The sequence below is a fragment of the Carassius carassius genome, chromosome 38 (assembly GCF_963082965.1).
Source record: "Carassius carassius chromosome 38, fCarCar2.1, whole genome shotgun sequence".
Classification (NCBI taxonomy): domain Eukaryota; kingdom Metazoa; phylum Chordata; class Actinopteri; order Cypriniformes; family Cyprinidae; genus Carassius; species Carassius carassius.
In genome coordinates, this window is record NC_081792.1 from 1,755,288 (window position 1) to 1,775,000 (window position 19,713).

At 43.1% G+C, this 19,713-nt stretch overlaps 2 protein-coding genes across 3 annotated transcripts in view; both read right to left on the reverse strand.

Moving 5' to 3' along the window:
- LOC132119149 (transcription cofactor vestigial-like protein 4) overlaps positions 1-12,650 on the reverse strand; it is a 29,041-nt gene extending 16,391 nt beyond the window's left edge. The window contains exons 1-2 of one of the 2 annotated variants that reach the window (XM_059528898.1): positions 12,503-12,650; positions 11,886-11,962 (exon numbers count right to left, since the gene is read on the reverse strand). In XM_059528898.1, coding sequence (XP_059384881.1) covers positions 11,886-11,949 — 64 coding nt within the window. In that variant the 5' untranslated portion in view covers positions 11,950-11,962; positions 12,503-12,650. Of the gene's footprint in view, positions 1-768; positions 1,128-11,885; positions 11,963-12,502 lie in introns of those variants that run through there. The other variant, XM_059528897.1, reaches the window with a different exon arrangement.
- A 137-nt stretch (positions 12,651-12,787) lies between these two features.
- tamm41 (TAM41 mitochondrial translocator assembly and maintenance homolog) overlaps positions 12,788-19,713 on the reverse strand; it is a 7,525-nt gene continuing 599 nt past the window's right edge. The window contains exons 2-8 of the mRNA XM_059528896.1: positions 19,667-19,713; positions 19,011-19,103; positions 14,905-15,055; positions 14,679-14,824; positions 14,108-14,273; positions 13,388-13,450; positions 12,788-12,966 (exon numbers count right to left, since the gene is read on the reverse strand). The exon at positions 19,667-19,713 is cut by the window's right edge and continues 136 nt beyond it. Of these exons, the coding sequence (XP_059384879.1) occupies positions 12,890-12,966; positions 13,388-13,450; positions 14,108-14,273; positions 14,679-14,824; positions 14,905-15,055; positions 19,011-19,103; positions 19,667-19,713 (743 nt within the window). The 3' untranslated portion in view covers positions 12,788-12,889. The remainder of the gene's footprint in view (positions 12,967-13,387; positions 13,451-14,107; positions 14,274-14,678; positions 14,825-14,904; positions 15,056-19,010; positions 19,104-19,666) is intronic.

Consider the following 19,713-nt stretch of genomic DNA (forward strand, 5'->3'; position numbering starts at 1 on the left):
AGACTGAATGCTCCACAACACGGATGCTTCATAACTTCAGGATCAGTGGAGAGAACGACCGATGGTGAGTAACAGTGAGAGTAAATGCTCTGGATCGCAGCAGATCTACACACATTCTGCTCATTTCCCACACAACTGAAAACATGCTTCTGATAATGATGCTACTGACGTCATACTATTACAATCAAGCAGCACTGCGTCATATAATATTCATGAAGCAATTCCTTTTAAAATCAACAAGTGAATAAAGATTTGTTTTAAGTGTTTATCTTCGGTTTTGTAATGGTTTACTATTTATTTTTTAGGAATAGTGTGAATTATTGTATATGTATTTTGGAGTATGTAAACATTATGTGTTAATTAATTCTTTATATTTTAGGGTGACAATTTTACCATCAGTCCAGGGATATTGTATGTTACATTAATGTATAACTGATGTGCATAGTTTCTGTCAAATAAACCTGAAACAAATAAGCTCTTACAAACAGCATGCATAATTATAGCTAAAACGCCGTTCGTTTTGACGTAATATACGTTACTTTTATACATTTTTAGGGTTGTAAAACGGCCTTTTAAACTACGAACAACACAAACGCGTAACTTTTCAGTCATTTCTCTTAAACTTATCGTTTTCTGCAAGTTAATGTTTACATTAGAAGTAAATCTGCGGCGATGACGTCACCGGTGTCCGTTATTTTCACTGACAAATCCTTCCCTTCGTTAAACAAGAGCGAGAAATCAAGTGTCTGTTTGTTAGGTTTGTTTTACCTTCGTAGCACAGGATGCCGATGTTGTTGTTCATCTTGTCCAAGTACTGGTAGTTCAACAGGTCCATTTTGCTAAAAAGCATTTATGGACTTTTAATCTCAGAAAGAGCGGCTTCTCTTTTTCTCTCGTCAGGAGCGCGTGTAAAGGCCCAGCCTTTTAACTTCAAACAGGGCGAAAACAACTAGTTTAACCCGTCCCCTTCGAGTGCCTAGCGAGTAGAAGCACTCTAACGCGAGTTTAAAGAAACTTTCCGAGGTTTGAGCGTGTGAAAAGAGTTGTAGTGAAGGACAAAGGGTCGCGCCAGTGCTCCTCACAGCCCGCTGTAAGTCGACTGCACTGACACGCAGCCCGCGAGCGCTCCGAGTCCCGTGCGCGCGCCTCCTCGCCAAATCCCGCGAGACTTCCCCAACCCCCAAACATATACAAAACAACGAAAAGTTACAAAGGAGAGACATTTTTTTTTCAGCTATCCCATTAGAGACCACTGCTTATACTGAATAATACAGGACCCTTACAAAAATTACCCATGGTTTTACCACAAATAAAAACCCCAAACCCATGGTTACTATACCATGGTAAGAAACGACATCAAAATCAGTTTAAAAAGAATCAACTCTATAGGGATCCACTATTAATTATTAAATTAAAACATCAGTCATTTTAAAAGGCACTATACAAATCACCAATATACTACCGACAACAATAAAAGTAAATAATTATTCCTTTTCCTCCTCCTCATCCTCAAATACACATTACAATGTGCTTCTCTCGAGTCCAAATCGTCAAATTACACGACAATTAAAATAAACAGTCATTGTAACAGAAAGTCCACAACACAGGACAACATTCCTTCACAGCTGTAAACGACGAAAGATGTTTTAATAAACGATTAATCTGAAGACGAAGTCATCGCGAGACAGACGGGTGTGAATATTAATGAGCCTCTGCTGCTCTCTGGTGGCGTCACATCCTGTCCAGACACGACAACACAAACTAAAGTAGGACAGCAGCCTACAGGAAAAACCCGAATTAAAGTTTTCATCTAATGTGTCCTTTCAGCTTTATTTTAAATAACAGAAACATTTGTGATATTTTTTGTATTAGTTTGTTCCAGTTGCTCTGTCCAGCAGTTTAATATGAGTTTAAATGTCCTTTATTCTTATTTGCAATAATTAGATTAGGTTTAATTCCTTCTAATGCTCTCAGTTTCTTGTCGCTTTGGATAAAAGCGTCTGCTAAATGACTAAGTGTACATTTTAGAAAACTACTAGTCATTAATATGAATATGGTCGGCTCCTGTTGGGATATTTTCTGTTCCCACATTATAAAGCAAAACCGTGCATCTTTTTCGTTTGCATCTCTGAGAAGACTTTTAAATAATGGCTTGGAGCATATTTTTTTGTTGCCAGTTTGTTAACTAAGCACTTCAAATGAGAACCAATTCAGCTTTAAATCAAGGTCAGATAAACCAGGACCAATCACTCTCTTCATCTTACACACATCATATAATCTCATAACTACACACAAGAAACTTGGAAGCATTTTTATGCCAAAACTGTTAAATAACGATCAATGTGTGTAAAATGAATCTCATTTATTTCACTACACTGCATATTCTCATGTTAACATTGTCCCTGCTTCTTCATTAAACTATGAATCACAAAAAGAGCTTTTCTCTATCCCTCTCTCTCTCTCAGTGTTTTCTGAAACATAATTCATGTCCTCCTTGACAAGACACAGCTTCCCTATGACACAAGGAGAGATGTCCGTGTGGTAATCAAATTAAACTAATATTATTAATTTGCTCATTTTCAGCTTAAGCAAGTGGCTCATCTTACCCCACTCTCCTCTAACTGGATCAGTAGCACATTAGCCAACATTAAAGCCAGTTAACCTTTAACGAAGAGCAGAGAGAGAGCTGAAGCAGTGTGTCTTCAGAAGACTTGCTCAACTCTCTCTGTTCTCATCAGTATCATCGTATCCGTCATCAGTACGTTTTGTTAATGCTTTAGTAAACAGCACTTTTGTTCAGATGTGAGGCAGGTGGTAATGTGTTCATCTTGATTCATTCTCCCAGCGATCCTTCAGCTGCTATAACACAGTGTCTACAGATATGAACAAGTTATATTCAAGACCTTTTAACACCATCGGATTTTACATTTAAGACCAATCCTCTCACAAGTGTAATGTAATATTGAATTTGATAAATGTAAAAAGATACGTATATTGCTTTTAGAAATGCTAATTAAGATAAAGAGCAAACTTTTCATATCCCAAATAAGAGAGATTTCTGGTGGCGTAAACTTTATACTGAAGCAATATTTTATCTGTGTTCTGTTAAACTGTATATTTTATCTTTTTTCTTATTAAATGTATGCAAACAAATGAATTAACATTGCACAATTACAACTGCAATAAATGATGTTATGAGATTAAAGTTTTAAATACAGTTTTTCATATACAAATAAGAAATGTTGGGGGTAAATACATGCTTGTAATTACAAACTGGCGGTAAATCACTTAACGAGTGAGTCATTGAATCATTCAATTAACTGATTCATTCAAAACCCTGAATCATTCAGAAACTAAACAGATGTGAGCTGCTTGTAGATTGAGCAATACTCCTGCTGTTTGGTAGTTTAGAAACTATTTTAGTTGGTGAAATGGAACAAAACAGTCAATGTTTGTCTTAATTACGTGATTCTTTTTTTACCTCAGTAGGTTTCTTCTGCGAGTGTCTTTACGCGTCTCATTCAGCTCTTTTACTCATGTCCTACACTTATTTGATTCGATTTCTCCATAAAAAAAGTCTCTCACAGAGCGTAATGGACTGAAAATATTTAAGACCTGCTGAATCTGAATTGTACGAGTTTTTAAGGACCCCTGTATAAGCATCAGACGAGACGAGTTCATAACTAGATCATCAGAAGCTGAAACACACACTTCACAGCCTCGGTGTCTCCAGGACCAGATCAAACTCGTCTAAACACACAATCACCCTCAACATGACTGCTTCTCTTCATTTGAGATTAACATTATGCAACTCCGTCATCGTTTACTCACACGCATACAATACATCTGTGTGAAAGAGAGCCAAATTATCCAGTAAAAGCTCAGCCAGGCACAGCTCAGATATTAGCTTACGAAGGTGTGATATTCCCGTTTCTAGGGACGCTGTATTGTTCTGGTTGTTTTGGAAAAGAAACCAGATCCGTCCCGCTGCTGGTCAGTAAGATGATGATGCACCAGCCATTGAGCGCAGGGAAATTATTAATAGTGTTCGCTATAGAGATAGAGGCCACTCCTGGGGCGAGAACAAAGAAATATACATCTGTCTTTTACATATGAACACAAACAACGTTAAACAGATGCAATGGTTATCCTCTCAGAGGTGTGTGTTTGTGTCAGCACCAGGAGCTTATATTCAATCTGGACAGTGCTTTACAACTTTCTTTTGCAATGCAAACCATATTTTTGATGATTTTCTGACAGAGCAAATCACACACACACACCACAACGATGGAGGAGACTGTTGCTAAGGTGTTCTGAGCAGTTTCTAGGGTGTCGTTATATGGTTGCTAAGGTAACTACTTTCTGGCTTAAAAAAAAAAAAACCCAAACCCAAATATCACAAATATGTAAAATGATGATAATAATAAAGAAGTGCAAATACAAGCAATACAGCAGTTTGTTTTCCTGTATTTTATGATTTACTACGGTCCTATGATTTCTGAAAATGATTCAGAAAATAAATAAACATATCATTTGATTACATTTTAAAAGATAAAACTTTTCATTAAACATTAAACTTTTCATTTTTTAATGCTCTGACTTGCTTACCATCAATATAATAATTTTGTATTAAATCATGATTTTTTTAAATATATATATATATATATATATATATATATATATATATTAAATCTACAAAAAATATAATTATTTTAATAATTCTTAGTGTTCTATTATTGTAAAAAAAAAAAAGAAAAAAAAAAAGTCACTCCTGAATTCAACTGATTAGCCACGCTCTTTAATTATTAAAATTTAACTTAACAGTACTGGGGGAAATAAAATTAAATTTGGAAAAGAATAATAAAACCGATTTCATAGGCCCTAAAGCATTACTGTTTGATAAACCTGTAATACATTGATGTTAAACTGTATAAGTTCCATGGTTTTAATACACAAGACATGATTTTTGCTTTCCAACAATTAATTTATCATTAAAAGGGAATCCATAGAAATGTGAGATAAAAATGAAGCTCTCATAGCAGCTCTGGAGATCAGCCAGAAGTGAGATTAATACCCCATATTATTTTGGTTGAGTTTTTCTGAAAAATTCCAGTGTTTTACACTGCTGTGATGTTTGAGAGAACAGTTTTCACATTGCTGCTAGCCTTTTCTTTCTGGAATCTGTCAGAACAGCAGCTTGTGTGCCTGACTTCAGTGACCTTTGACCTCTGACCCAAAAAACCCAGGTTCACACATGTGCTGCTGAAACAACCCAAGAGTCCTCGAGGAGATGTGTGTCGACACAAAACCACTGAAAACAGCCTGTTTTCACCGTTAGACGCTGCTCTACAGAGGTCAGAGAGAAGGCATTAATAAATCAAACAGACAGGTGTTCAGATCACTGAGCTCTAGACACACGCACTGATGGAGCGGTGTCCTCTCTTCCTCAGAACAACAACACAGAAATATCAATCCTTCATGAAGAGGAAAGAGAAATGGCCCGGGAGTCAAAGGTCAGCTTCCTGTTTGGACTGCAGGTGTAAGAATGAACACAGCAGAGCCCACACAAACTCTCTCTCTGTCTGTCTCTCTCTCTCTCTCTCTCTCTCTCTGTCTCTCTCTCTGTCTGTCTCTCTCTCTCTCTCTCTCTCTCTCTCTGTCTCTCTCTCTCTCTCTCTCTGTCTCTGTCTCTCTCTCTCTCTCTCTCTGTCTCTCTCTCTGTCTGTCTCTCTCTCTCTCTCTCTCTCTCTCTCTGTCTCTCTCTCTGTCTGTCTCTCTCTCTCTCTCTCTCTCTCTCTCTGTCTCTCTCTCTCTCTCTGTCTCTGTCTCTCTCTCTCTCTCTCTCTCTCTCTGTCTCTCTCTCTGTCTGTCTCTCTCTCTCTCTGTCTCTCTCTCTGTCTGTCTCTCTCTCTCTCTCTCTCTCTGTCTCTCTCTCTCTCTCTCTCTCTCTCTCTGTCTCTCTCTCTCTCTCTCTCTGTCTCTCTCTCTCTGTCTGTCTGTCTCTCTCTCTCTCTCTCTGTCTCTCTCTCTCTCTCTCTCTCTCTCTGTCTCTCTCTCTCTCTCTCTGTCTCTCTCTCTCTCTCTGTCTCTCTCTCTCTCTCTCTCTCTCTGTCTCTCTCTCTCTCTCTCTCTCTCTCTCTGTCTCTCTCTCTCTCTCTCTGTCTGTCTCTCTCTCTCTCTCTCTCTCTGTCTCTCTCTCTCTCTCTCTCTCTCTCTCTCTCTCTCTCTCTCATTCAAATTAGCTTTATTGGCATGACTTGTACAGTATTGCCAAAGCATTGGCAATTACATAGGCAATGAACAAATAATCAATAAAATTAAACAGTAAACAAATGTATGAATACATTTATACAAAAATGAAAAAAAAAAAAAAAAAAAAAAAGAAGAAAAGAAATCAGTATCAAATGTAAAAAAAAATATATATATATATATATATATATATATATACACATATATATATACGTCAAACAATCAAAATATACAATTATTTATCCATCTGAGGTTCCACTGGTTGTCCTCATTTCATGGCATGTAAAGACATACTTTGCAGCAATTATCTCACATTTGGGCATTTCTCCCAGTATGTATGGGAGTTTCTGTGTGTCTGGTATGTTTTCGAATTCAGGGTATATTTGGGAAATGTTTTCAAAGTGTTTTTGTCTGATTGTATTGTATTTGGGGCATGAGGTCAGAAAGTGCAGCTCTGTCTCGATCTGTCCCCGGTCACACTGGGAGCAGAGTCTCTCCTCCGGTGGGAGCCAGCTCTGTCTGTGGCGACCCTTCTCTATGGCCAGGCTGTGTTCACTCAGTCTGTATGTTGTCAATATTTTTCTCAGTTTAGGGCATTTTATTGTTCTCAGGTAATTTGCCAGTGTGAATTCTCTTTTTAGGGTCAGATAGCATTGTACTTTACTTTGTTTTTTGGTGGTTTCTTTCCAGTATTGGATATATTTTTCTTTCTGCTTGTTGCTAATGTGGTGTGGTCTGCTTGAGCTGGCGCTGCTGTCCTGAGGCTGCTGGGCACTGGTGACTGCAGAGAGTCTCAGGACCAGCTGGCTGAGGGGACTCTTCTCTGGCTTCAGCTCCTGCAAGGTTAGGGCTTTAAGTGATTGTAAAATTGAATTGATCTTTTTTGTATTTTGAGTAAGAGGGGGTATTGGCCGAGCTCTGCTCTGCACAGGTTATTGGGTGTTTTTCTCTGCACCTGTAGGATGCTCTTACAGAACTCGGTATGGAAAGATTCTATGACTGTTTTGTCCCATTTGTCAAATTCATTATTAAGTTTTGGCCCCCAAATTTCACTACCATATAGAATTATTGGTTCTAGTACAAATTGGAAAATTTTTAGCCAGATTTCAATTGGAATATAGATTTTAATGTTTCTTTTTATTGCATAGAAAGCCCTCCTCGCTTTGTCCCTCAGATCTTTCACAGCCATGTTGAGGTTCCCTGTGTATGTAATGTTGAGGCCGAGGTAAGTGTAGTTTTTTGTGTGTTGTAATTTAGTGGTGTCTAGATAGAAATTGTGTGTAACCTGATTTCTGTATTGTTTCTGAAAGATCATTATCTTAGTCTTCGCTGTGTTTACTGTCAGGGCCCAGGTCTGGCAGAATCTCTGCAGGAGGTTAAGGTGCTGCTGCAAGCCTTCTTTAGTAGGTGAGAGCAACACCAAGTCGTCTGCATACAGCAGAGCTCTGATCTCGGTGTTGTTCAGGGTGAGGCCAGGTGCCGTGGAACTCTCTAACTGCTTTGCTAATTCATTGATATATAGATTGAAGAGAATTGGACTGAGATTGCACCCCTGCTTCACTCCCCGGCCCTGGGAGAAGAACGCTGTTTGTTTGTTTCCAATCTTTACGGCACATTCACTTTTTGTATACATGTTCTTAATCAAATCATATGTTTTTCCTCCAATGCCACTTTCGAGTAGTCTACAGAAGAGGCCTTCGTGCCAGATGGAATCAAAGGCTTTTTGGAAGTCAACAAAACAGGCATATACCTTTCTTTTCTTAATGTTTAGTTCTTGATCAATTAGAGTCTGGAGTGTAAATATATGGTCCGTTGTGCGGCAATTTGGCAAAAAACCAATTTGGCATTTATGTAGAATATTGTGGTCATCAAGCAAGTTGACAAGTCGTTTATTAACGATGTTGCAGAATATTTTTCCCAGGTTACTGGATACACATATTCCTCTGTAGTTATTTGGGTCATATTTATCTCCGGATTTATGAATTGGGGTTATTAAGCCTTTGCTCCAGATGTCTGGAAAAGTTCCAGTTGATAGAATTGTATTGAATAGTTTTAGTATAGCCAATCTGATTTTATGATCCGAGTATTTGATCATTTCGTTGAGGATTCCATCTACACCACAAGCCTTTTTTCCTTTCAGGGACTGGATGACCTCTGCTAACTCTTGTTCTGTGACAGGGTAATCTAGAGGGTTTTGGTTGTTTTTTATCACCGCCTCCAGAGTTTTCAATTTTGTGAGTATCTTGTACTGATCATTATTTTTTGTAATAGTACTGTATAAATCACTAAAGTGATTAATCCAAGTATTTCCATCTTGAATGGCCAATTCATCCTGCTGGGTTTTGTTTAGGTTGTTCCATTTCTCCCAGAACTGGTTGGACTCTAAAGATTCCTCAATTTCACAGAGTTGCTTTTTGTTGTGTTGTTCTTTTTTAGTTTTTAGGGTGTACTTGTATTGTTTCAGAGTGGCCTCATATTTACAGCGTATATTGTGGTTATCTGGGTCCCTATGCTTTTCATTAGATAATTTCCTTAAAGTTTTCCTTAGGTTTTTGCATTCAGTGTCAAACCATTTGTTACTGTTCATTTGTTGAAGTTTTGGTTTGGAGGCTTTCAAATTAGACAATGAAGCCAAATGATGAAATATTGAATTGATTTTGTCCACAGCTGAATTTACACCAGAACTATTCTGGGGAAATGTTTCATTTATAAATAAATGAGTTAAATCATATATGTTTTGATTTTCCAGTGCCTTTTGGTACGCGCCCACGCTGTTTGGGGTCCATCTGTATGAGTATGTGCTGTTGAACAGTTCACAGGCACTGGGGGCTCTAGACTTAGACTGGGCCCTTTGAAGATATAGTGTGATTTTGCTGTGGTCTGAGAGGGGTGTGAGGGGGCTGACTGTGAAAGCTCTGAGAGACACTGGATCTAGATCTGTAATGAAATAATCTACCACACTACTGCCAAGAGCTGAGCTGTAAGTGTAGCGACCCAGAGAGTCCCCTCGTAGCCTGCCGTTGACTATGTACAGACCCAGTGTACGGCATAGCTGTAAAAGCTGCACACCGCTTGTGTTGGTAAGCTTGTCAAAGCTCTTTCTAGAAGGACATTCAGGGAGGGGGAAGCAGGTGCTTCCAGGTAAGTGTTTGTCTCCCTGGGTGTTCATAGTGTCAGCTCTTTCCCCTGTTCGAGCGTTCAAGTCCCCACAGATTAATACATTTCCCATGCTTTTATAATGGTTAATTTCCTCCTCAAGAATAGAGAAGATATCTGGGTTGTAGTAGGGGGATTCTGATGGAGGTATATAGATGGCACATATGTAGACATGTTGCTCAGCACAAATCATCTGTTTGTTAAGTTTCAACCATATATAAGATTCTTCTTTTTTAATTACTGTGATGGATTGGCTCAGTTCTGATTTACACCATATAATCATGCCTCCTGAATCTCTGCCTTGAGTTATTGTGGGATTTTTTGTTGATGATATAATGATCTCAGTGTAGCCGTGAGGACGACCAGTGGAAATATCTTCTCTGCACCATGTCTCCTGTAGAACTATGATGTCAGAGTCTTTTAACTCTCTATTAAAATCTGAGTTTCTGCTTTTTAAACCAAAAGCTGATGATCTCAGACCTTGAATGTTCCAACATGTTATTGTAAACGATTTCATCTCCAAGTGTAATCTGTTCAAAAATTAGACAAACACCTTATATCCTAACTAACACCTAATAGTAAACTAGATATTAAAACAATATAATAATAATAATATTAGTAACAAACGAGAAGAAAAAAAAATAATAAATAAATAAAAAAAAGGAAAATATTGTTGTAGGTAAATTAACAAAATATTAAACTTTGAGTGACATTTTATAATGTATCATGTGTGAGATATTGTTAAGAATTGTCCATTTAAAATGATATCTAATATGCTATACTATGAATTATTGATTTGTCTAAGAGGCCTCTGCTCTTCATCTCTCTCTCTCTCTCTCTCTCGGGTAATGTAGTTCTTCACCATAAATAAAAGGGAAATGACACTGATACAGCAGAAGCAACATAACCTCAGAGCTCATGGTAGGTTTGTATTTAACAGGTGTTACTAAAAATCAATCCTGAAGCAGAACTTTTACACTTCTGGCACTCGACTGTTTCTCTCGACAACAAAAATGTACAAATGTCGTCCAGTTTGTCCGGAAGAGATCTTAGCCTTGAGAGACGGAGTTACTGTAGAAGAGATCTAAACAGCACGAGCAGGATCTGTTGGTGTGACTCTGTTAGAAGACACTGTTTTGCCTCGAGCAGGCCGTCACCTGTCTCAGACTGACAAAGACAACCACACCTTCAGTGTAATCATTCTCTCCCATCTAATGCAATAAGCTGCTGCGCTGCAGTGGCTTGTAAACGCTCGAGTCTGGGCCAAACGTGCGCCTCACTGAGTCACCACGCTCTCCTCGAGTGTTCAGCGATCAGAGCTCGCAGCGCCAGCACTGTGTGCAAACAGCTCAGACGCACTGTGAGGGGACAAAGACATGACATCAGCCCACTGGAGCCCATCAGGTCACTGGAACCAGCCACTCTCTGACACCATGACCCCGTTAGAGGAGAGCTCTGGACCTAGGAGTAAATGTGTCCTATACCAGCTTATAGACTCATGTTTACTCATCTTCAGGCCAGTCAAGACATCAATGATTTTATATCTTAATTGAAACAGATTTGGAGAAATGCATCACAGAGCATCCATTGATGAGACACTGATACAATGACACATTTCCACAAACCTGATGAGGAAACAAACTCATCCTGATCTGGGATGGATTGAGGGTGAGCAGATCTGCAGCACATTCAAACACTGTGAGATGTTTCTGGCTTTGTTTCAGCAGATGAGCGCAGCAGCACTGGTTCATCTGTTTGTTTGACCAATGAAAGTTTAGTTTAGTGATTCTAGCAGCTTTGAAGAGGTTCAGAAGAAAGTGACTTGCAAACCACACTTTGTACTTCTAACCGAATTCTGCTTTGTCAACACAAGCCCAACAGAGCCAGACGCTGGGCCGCTGCAAACATGTAGATGTTGCACAATGAACTCCAATAACACTGAACGCGTGTCGAGCAGGATTTGTTGGTGTTTAATCTAGGAAGGAATTTCTGATGGAAAACACATCCCAGGGAGGAACAGCACGGCCTGGCCGGAGCAAACCGGACACATGACAGCTAACAGCACGGCTCGTTCAGTCTCATAACGCTCATAACCGCTGCAGTGAAGGACATCTCAGAGAGACCAGGGCATTATCTGAAGACATTTCTCATGTAAATGATCACAGACTCAATGCAGGACAAAGCCCTGAGCCACACAGGTGGAAACACACTTACTCTATGAGCAATACTTTCAGAGCAATGCAGATCCTGTTAGATAGTTCATTTAGTTAAAGAGCTAAGACCTCATCAAAGGGCAGAAATGAAACATTGATTGAACATTTACATGTATGCGTTTGGCAGAAAGAAACTTGAAATGCAGTATGGATAGTTTTTTGTTTTGTTTTTTGCATTAATGCATCTGCTTGGGAATCGAACCCATGGCCTACAGGAATAAAACAAAAACAACTTTAGTCTGAAATGCAACACTTTGGTAAACTCACGTTTCTCATCATCTTGGTGCACTAAAGATGCTGCTCTTGACAAAACATCCAAAGGCGTTTCCATCCTGGGTCAGACCCTGAGCACGGAAAATCAGACTGTTAACCTCGGGTCAGAAATCAGCACATGCATTTACGCTCAGAAGTGACGCTGGGAGGAGGCTCGTGGCATGTTTTCTCTTCTCATGGACTCCCAGAATGAGCACTGCAAACATGTGAGGTCTGGAGCACTTCCCACACTGCACTGCATTCCACAGAGCGCGAGCACAGCTGAGAGACCTCCACGCGCTTTCGTGTCCGCGGTGCAAACCGAGTTACAGTAAAAGCACGCACCTCTGTTATTATGGCAGCAGCGCATTATAATGAGGGCGTTGCGAGAAAATCATCAACGTTTTACTAGCGTTACTTATTAATGTGGTCGCATATGAAACTACAGTAACTCACACATAATGTCTGGTAAATCATTCCGCGGGAAGTGTTGCACAGTAACAACAAGTGTCTTTAAGACGCGGGAGCGCTTTTCCTTGAGCAGTGATCATAAAGCACATATATATTCACACTTTCTTACAAGTGTAGTGTTGCATATATTTAAAAAAACACGAATTTAAACTCTATCCCACCTTGAAGCGCCACTTTGGAGGCTCGCCGAGCTCACAGCGGATGAAGATCTCGAGCAGAGACAGAAGTCCAGCGGAGCAGCCGGAGCGCGGTGCGCGAGCGCCGGGAGGAATGCGTGGAATGATGGAATTCTCTTCCTAGCAGGTGATGGGAGTCCAGCATTCCCATTGGTCGAGGTCAGCGGAATGAGATCAGCATACATTATGCTAATAGACGCGTGACGTCACATCCTTGCAACAGGTACAAGGTGAAAGGGAAGTCCGCCAATGAACAAAGACACTTTACAATCACACTTAAAAACCTTTATTGACGTTTTCTCAGGAATATTGTGCATTGGAGAATGAATCACTGCTTCAGTCATTAGTCGATTGTGAATAAATAAGACTATGTCACGAGGCTCTTCTGCGCCAGCCTCGCCACATCTTCTGCAGCTTCTTCGCGCTGTAGGACACGGTTTTGACGAGACCTAAGGAAAGAGTTCAAACCTGAAATCAGTGCAGAAGAAGTGATTCTTGACTGCTGGGATGAAACATGCATTCATTAGGCGTTTTGCTGGTGCTGCTGTTAATGGGACCTTAAAATATATTTTTATTAATAAAAAGTTTATAATTACATTTAAAAGTCTGATTCTGTAATGTTTATCTGGTATTTTTTCAAAATTGACTTATTAACCCCTTCCTTCTCTCAAGACAAAGTATGTCAAGATTTCTGAAGTTTATATTTTTCAGTCTATTGTGGAGTATTGTGTTAAGACATCTAATAAAATGATTGTATCACACTTATTTTCTACTGAAACGTTGCGTGCGTGTTCTACAACACTGAAGATCATCTCTCAACCATTTCAGTCTTTAATACAATGAAAAGCATGAAGTCTAGAGGTCCTTTACCAGCGGTGGCTATTCCTTTGGCACTCTGTGTTATACTGGAGGCTTTCACGATTGACGCAATGCCTGTGAAAAAAGCATAATTAGATATGATACGGCCATTCATCCAACAAAGCATCATTGAGCATTCAATACAAGTCATCTGCCAACAGCAGGCAGAATTACTACCATTTTTAAGAGTTATTTGTGAATGGACATATCTAATTTAAGTATTACATAACTAAAATCAATTGATTATATTAAAGTGAATGAACTGTAAATTACACTGAAGGTAACTACAAAGTGAAATACAATGATTACTAAATGATGCAATGCATTCTGAATAGTGACAGACCCAAATATCATTAAATATCTGTTGATTTTAATTACAGAAGAGGTCTTTAAGAGATTGTCAATTCTGAAATCGAGACTCTCTACTGTCATTGTGAATGCAGCAGCTCTTGAAAACCAATGCAAATGCTCTTGCAGCTTCCAGTGCTGTGCATGGCCTCGCGCAGGTGTTTGTGAGAAATGCACTGGCGGTTATTATGACAATGAGACGTGTGGGTGAGGCAGCCGGAGAAACTCAACACCACCAAAACCCAGCCGGCCAGTTCGGCGAGTCCTGGGAAACCACGGCGCATTTGCCCTTTCATTCATCTTGTGTAATGGTTTACTCCATGCTACTGAAGTGAGCTCGAGCTCTCCGGTGTGGCTGGTGGTTTACAGTGCGTGGTGTCTGACCTTGCTGCACGGCGGAGCCACAGTCAGGGTCCTGTGCCACCTGCAGCAGGATCTCCTCCACGTCTCGGTTCTTCCCGGGACGCTCCACCAGACGCGTGATCTGCTGCTGGAGAGTGCGAGGAAGAGCCATGAGCTGCGTGAACTGACCCTCCGGGCTTTTGTCCACCTAGTGAACAGAAAACATACAGACATCCTGAAAATAAACACTGGAGCTGCTTTCATGGATCCTCCTTATTTATTCACAAAGTCTTCCCCACTAGAGGTCACACTTTCACAACAATAACAAAAAAGCATTTGAACAAACCCACAGTTTTGGCAAGAAATGGCTTGATATTTCTGTGCAACACATACTGTATTTGAGTAAACAGACTCGTTGTTAGGCATGGCGCAGAGCAGCCAAATCCTCTCGAAGTAATAGTTATGTATCGAGGAAATATGTAATCAAACCATATATATCATATATGCATAAGAGGCTGTTTTTGTGGGACTGGCCATCACTAGACGATACAGAGTCCCACACTAGAAGCCTGAGCGCTTGAGCCTGAAGGGAGTGAACTATCAGGAGTCTCACCTCCAGCCGGCCCTGATGAGGCTTGTACACCACCTGAGGGCACTCCTGAAGAATATTGTTATATAACTTCCGGAAATGCGTCATGTTCTCTCTCACGATGTTGGAAACCTTGGATTTATCCTCACCGATCACCATCCTGAAATCCCCTACAGAAAGACGAGCTGCTTGAGGAATTGTTTAAAAGCTCTTCAGGTAAAAATGTCAAATCGACACATAAAGCTTTTACCAGAGTAGGACAAGCCTGCTATCTGCAGGAACAGGTCTTCCTCTGAGAAACTCTCTGGCAGCATGAGAAACGAAGCGATCACGGCACTCTTCAGATTCCCTACGAGAGCGTCCCGCAGTTTTCCAGGCTCACTCTGGAGCAGAATCCGAACCTAGAGAGAGAAAAAACATGCCTAACATGGGCTTACTCTCGCTTGAGCACTTTCACTGACTCTCTAAACACATCAAGAACTCATGAGCTCATGCATCAGAAAAATATAGCATCGCATCAGACAATACAAGAGTGATCTTTATTAGGAAGTGTAAGTGGACCCAATCTGACTTTAGGTGGAGAAGGGACTCTTTGTTATTGTCCTTTTGTATTATGGACACATTATTTTCTGTTTGACACTAAAGCTGCTTTGACACAATCAGTGTGGCATAGAGCATTTTCAATTTTTGGAAAACCTAAGGATTTTAAAAATGTGACTTGTAGGCCTGTAGAAGTCCTAGGAAAATCCATTGGCTTTTTTTTATCATGAATATAAATTTTTGTGCGCCGCTCTGGAAGCTTGTTTAGCATCCGTTCGCCGCTCTGAAGGGCGTGTTTAGTGTCTGTGAGCCGCTCTGGAGGCATGTTTAGTGTCTGTGAGCCGCTCTGGAGGCGTGTTTAGTGTCTGTGAGCCGCTCTGGAGGCGTGTTTAGTGTCTGTGTGCCGCTCTGGAGGCGTGTTCAGTGTCTGTGTGCCACTCTGGAAGCTTGTTTAGCGTCCGTTCGCCGCTCTGGAGGCGTGTTTAGTGTCTGTGTGCCGCTCTGGAGGCGTGTTCAGTGTCTGTGTGCCACTCTGGAAGCTTGTTTAGCATCCGTTCGCCGCTCTGAAGGGCGTGTTTAGTGTCTGTGAGCCGCTCTGGAGGCGTGTTTAGTGTCTGTGAGCCGCTCTGGAGGCGTGTTTAGTGTCTGTGAGCCGCTCTGGAGGCGTGTTTAGTGTCTGTGTGCCGCTCTGGAGGCGTGTTCAGTGTCTGTGTGCCACTCTGGAAGCTTGTTTAGCGTCCGTTCGCCGCTCTGAAGGGCGTGTTTAGTGTCTGTGAGCAGCTCTGGAGGCGTGTTTAGTGTCTGTGAGCAGCTCTGGAGGCGTGTTTAGTGTCTGTGTGTCGCTCTGGAGGCGTGTTTAGTGTCTGTGAGCCGCTCTGGAGGCGTGTTTAGTGTCTGTGAGCCGCTCTGGAGGCGTGTTTAGTGTCTGTGAGCAGCTCTGGAGGCGTGTTTAGTGTCTGTGTGTCGCTCTGGAGGCGTGTTTAGTGTCTGTGAGCCGCTCGGGAGGCGTGTTTAGTGTCTGTGAGCCGCTCGGGAGGCGTGTTTAGTGTCTGTGTGCCGCTCTGGAGGCGTGTTCAGTGTCTGTGTGCCACTCTGGAAGCTTGTTTAGCGTCCGTTCGCCGCTCTGAAGGGCGTGTTTAGTGTCTGTGTGTCGCTCTGGAGGCGTGTTTAGTGTCTGTGAGCAGCTCTGGAGGCGTGTTTAGTGTCTGTGTGTCGCTCTGGAGGCGTGTTTAGTGTCTGTGTGTCGCTCTGGAGGCGTGTTTAGTGTCTGTGAGCCGCTCTGGAGGCGTGTTTAGTGTCTGTGAGCCGCTCTGGAGGCGTGTTTAGTGTCTGTGAGCCGCTCTGGAGGCGTGTTTAGTGTCTGTGTGTCGCTCTGGAGGCGTGTTTAGTGTCTGTGAGCCGCTCTGGAGGCGTGTTTAGTGTCTGTGAGCCGCTCTGGAGGCGTGTTTAGTGTCTGTGAGCCGCTCTGGAGGCGTGTTTAGTGTCTGTGAGCCGCTCTGGAGGCGTGTTTAGTGTCTGTGAGCCGCTCTGGAGGCGTGTTTAGTGTCTGTGTGTCGCTCTGGAGGCGTGTTTAGTGTCTGTGAGCCGCTCTGGAGGCGTGTTTAGTGTCTGTGAGCCGCTCTGGAGGCGTGTTTAGTGTCTGTGAGCCGCTCTGGAGGCGTGTTTAGTGTCTGTGAGCCGCTCTGGAGGCGTGTTTAGTGTCCGTGTGCCGCTCTGGAGGCGTGTTTAGTGTCCGTGTGCCGCTCTGGAGGCATGTTTAGTGTCCGTGAGCCGCTCTGGAGGCGTGTTTAGTGTCCGTGAGCCGCTCTGGAGGCGTGTTTATTGTCCGCGTGCCGCTCTGGAGGTGTGTTTAGTGTCCGTGTGCTACTCTGGAGGCGTTTAGTGTCCGTGTGCCGCCCTGGAGGTGTGTTTAGTGTCCGTGAGCCGCTCTGGAGGCGTGTTCAGTGTCTGTGAGCAGCTCTGGAGGCGTGTTTAGTGTCTGTGAGCCGCTCTGGAGGCGTGTTTAGTGTCTGTGTGCCGCTCTGGAGGCGTGTTCAGTGTCTGTGTGCCACTCTGGAAGCTTGTTTAGCGTCCGTTCGCCGCTCTGAAGGGCGTGTTTAGTGTCTGTGTGTCGCTCTGGAGGCGTGTTTAGTGTCTGTGAGCAGCTCTGGAGGCGTGTTTAGTGTCTGTGTGTCGCTCTGGAGGCGTGTTTAGTGTCTGTGAGCAGCTCTGGAGGCGTGTTTAGTGTCTGTGAGCCGCTCTGGAGGCGTGTTTAGTGTCTGTGTGTCGCTCTGGAGGCGTGTTTAGTGTCTGTGAGCCGCTCTGGAGGCGTGTTTAGTGTCTGTGAGCCGCTCTGGAGGCGTGTTTAGTGTCTGTGTGTCGCTCTGGAGGCGTGTTTAGTGTCTGTGAGCCGCTCTGGAGGCGTGTTTAGTGTCTGTGTGTCGCTCTGGAGGCGTGTTTAGTGTCTGTGAGCCGCTCTGGAGGCGTGTTTAGTGTCTGTGAGCCGCTCTGGAGGCGTGTTTAGTGTCTGTGAGCCGCTCTGGAGGCGTGTTTAGTGTCTGTGAGCCGCTCTGGAGGCGTGTTTAGTGTCTGTGAGCAGCTCTGGAGGCGTGTTTAGTGTCTGTGAGCCGCTCTGGAGGCGTGTTTAGTGTCCGTGTGCCGCTCTGGAGGCGTGTTTAGTGTCCGTGTGCCGCTCTGGAGGCATGTTTAGTGTCCGTGTGCCGCTCTGGAGGCGTGTTTAGTGTCCGTGAGCCGCTCTGGAGGCGTGTTTAGTGTCCGTGAGCCGCTCTGGAGGCGTGTTTAGTGTCCGTGAGCCGCTCTGGAGGCGTGTTTAGTGTCCGTGAGCCGCTCTGGAGGCGTGTTTATTGTCCGCGTGCCGCTCTGGAGGTGTGTTTAGTGTCCGCGTGCCACTCTGGAGGCGTTTAGTGTCCGTGTGCCGCCCTGGAGGCGTGTTTAGTGTCCGTGAGCCGCTCTGGAGGCGTGTTCAGTGTCTGTGAGCAGCTCTGGAGGCGTGTTTAGTGTCTGTGAGCAGCTCTGGAGGCGTGTTTAGTGTCTGTGAGCAGCTCTGGAGGCGTGTTTAGTGTCTGTGAGCCGCTCTGGAGACGTGTTTAGTGTCCGTGAGCCGCTCTGGAGACGTGTTTAATGTCCGTGAGCCGCTCTGGAGGCGTGTTTAGTGTCCGTGAGCCGCTCGAGGCGTGTTTAGTGTCTGTGTGTCGCTCTGGAGGCGTGTTTAGTGTCTGTGAGCAGCTCTGGAGATGTGTTTAGTGTCCGTGAGCCGCTCTGGAGGCGTGTTTAGTGTCTGTGAGCCGCTCTGGAGGCGTGTTTAGTGTCTGTGAGCCGCTCTGGAGGCGTGTTTAGTGTCTGTGAGCCGCTCTGGAGGCGTGTTTAGTGTCTGTGAGCCACTCTGGAGGCGTGTTTAGTGTCTGTGAGCCGCTCTGGAGGCGTGTTCAGTGTCCGTGAGCCGCTCTGGAGGCGTGTTTAGTGTCTGTGAGCCGCTCTGGAGGCGTGTTCAGTGTCTGTGAGCCGCTCTGGAGGCGTGTTTAGTGTCTGTGAGCCGCTCTGGAGGCGTGTTTAGTGTCTGTGAGCCGCTCTGGAGGCGTGTTTAGTGTCTGTGAGCCGCTCTGGAGGCGTGTTCAGTGTCCCTGAGCCGCTCTGGAGGCGTGTTTAGTGTCTGTGAGCCGCTCTGGAGGCGTGTTCAGTGTCTGTGAGCCGCTCTGGAGGCGTGTTCAGTGTCTGTGAGCCGCTCTGGAGGCGTGTTTAGTGTCTGTGAGCCGCTCTGGAGGCGTGTTTAGTGTCTGTGTGCCACACTGGAGGTCATCTGGTGGAGGAGATACTCACAGGTTTGTGTAGTCTGCCTGCTACATACAGGGTTTTCCAGTGGAGTAGGTCTTCGATCAGAGCGTCTGTGCTGATCACACCGTACTTGATCACCTGCAAACACAAGTCACCACTTCAGCCCATCAAACAAACCACATTGGAATTAGTTTTGGACTATATACTCTTGTTCAGATGTTTGGGATTTGGAAGATTCTTTAATAAAGTCTATTTTGCTCACCAGGGCTGCATTTATCTGAAGCTGATTAAAACAGCTGTTTTCTGCGTGAATATAATGTGAAATGTAATTTATTTCTGTGATGTGCAGCATCTTCAGTGTCACATGATTATCAGAAATTATTCTAATATGATGATTTGCGGCTCGAGACAGATTTCTGATTATAATCAATGTTGATAACAGTAGTGCTGCAAAATATTTCTGTGGAAACTGTGATTGATGTCATTGATGCATTAGTTATTATAATCAAATAACATTATATAGGCTGTGTAAGATGTAGTAATTTTTATATCGCTTTTCAGTCAGATTGAAATCCATGCAGTAATAAACATTCAGTCTATGAGCGTGGAGACTAGTATAAAGATAGAACCTATTCAATAACTCTCTCTCTCTATACAGACTGCAGCATAAAATCCCAGATCCGACAAACGGAGTCTGGTACCCTGTCTTCAGCCGGGACAAGGGTGTTGAAGTAGACTCCAGCACCAT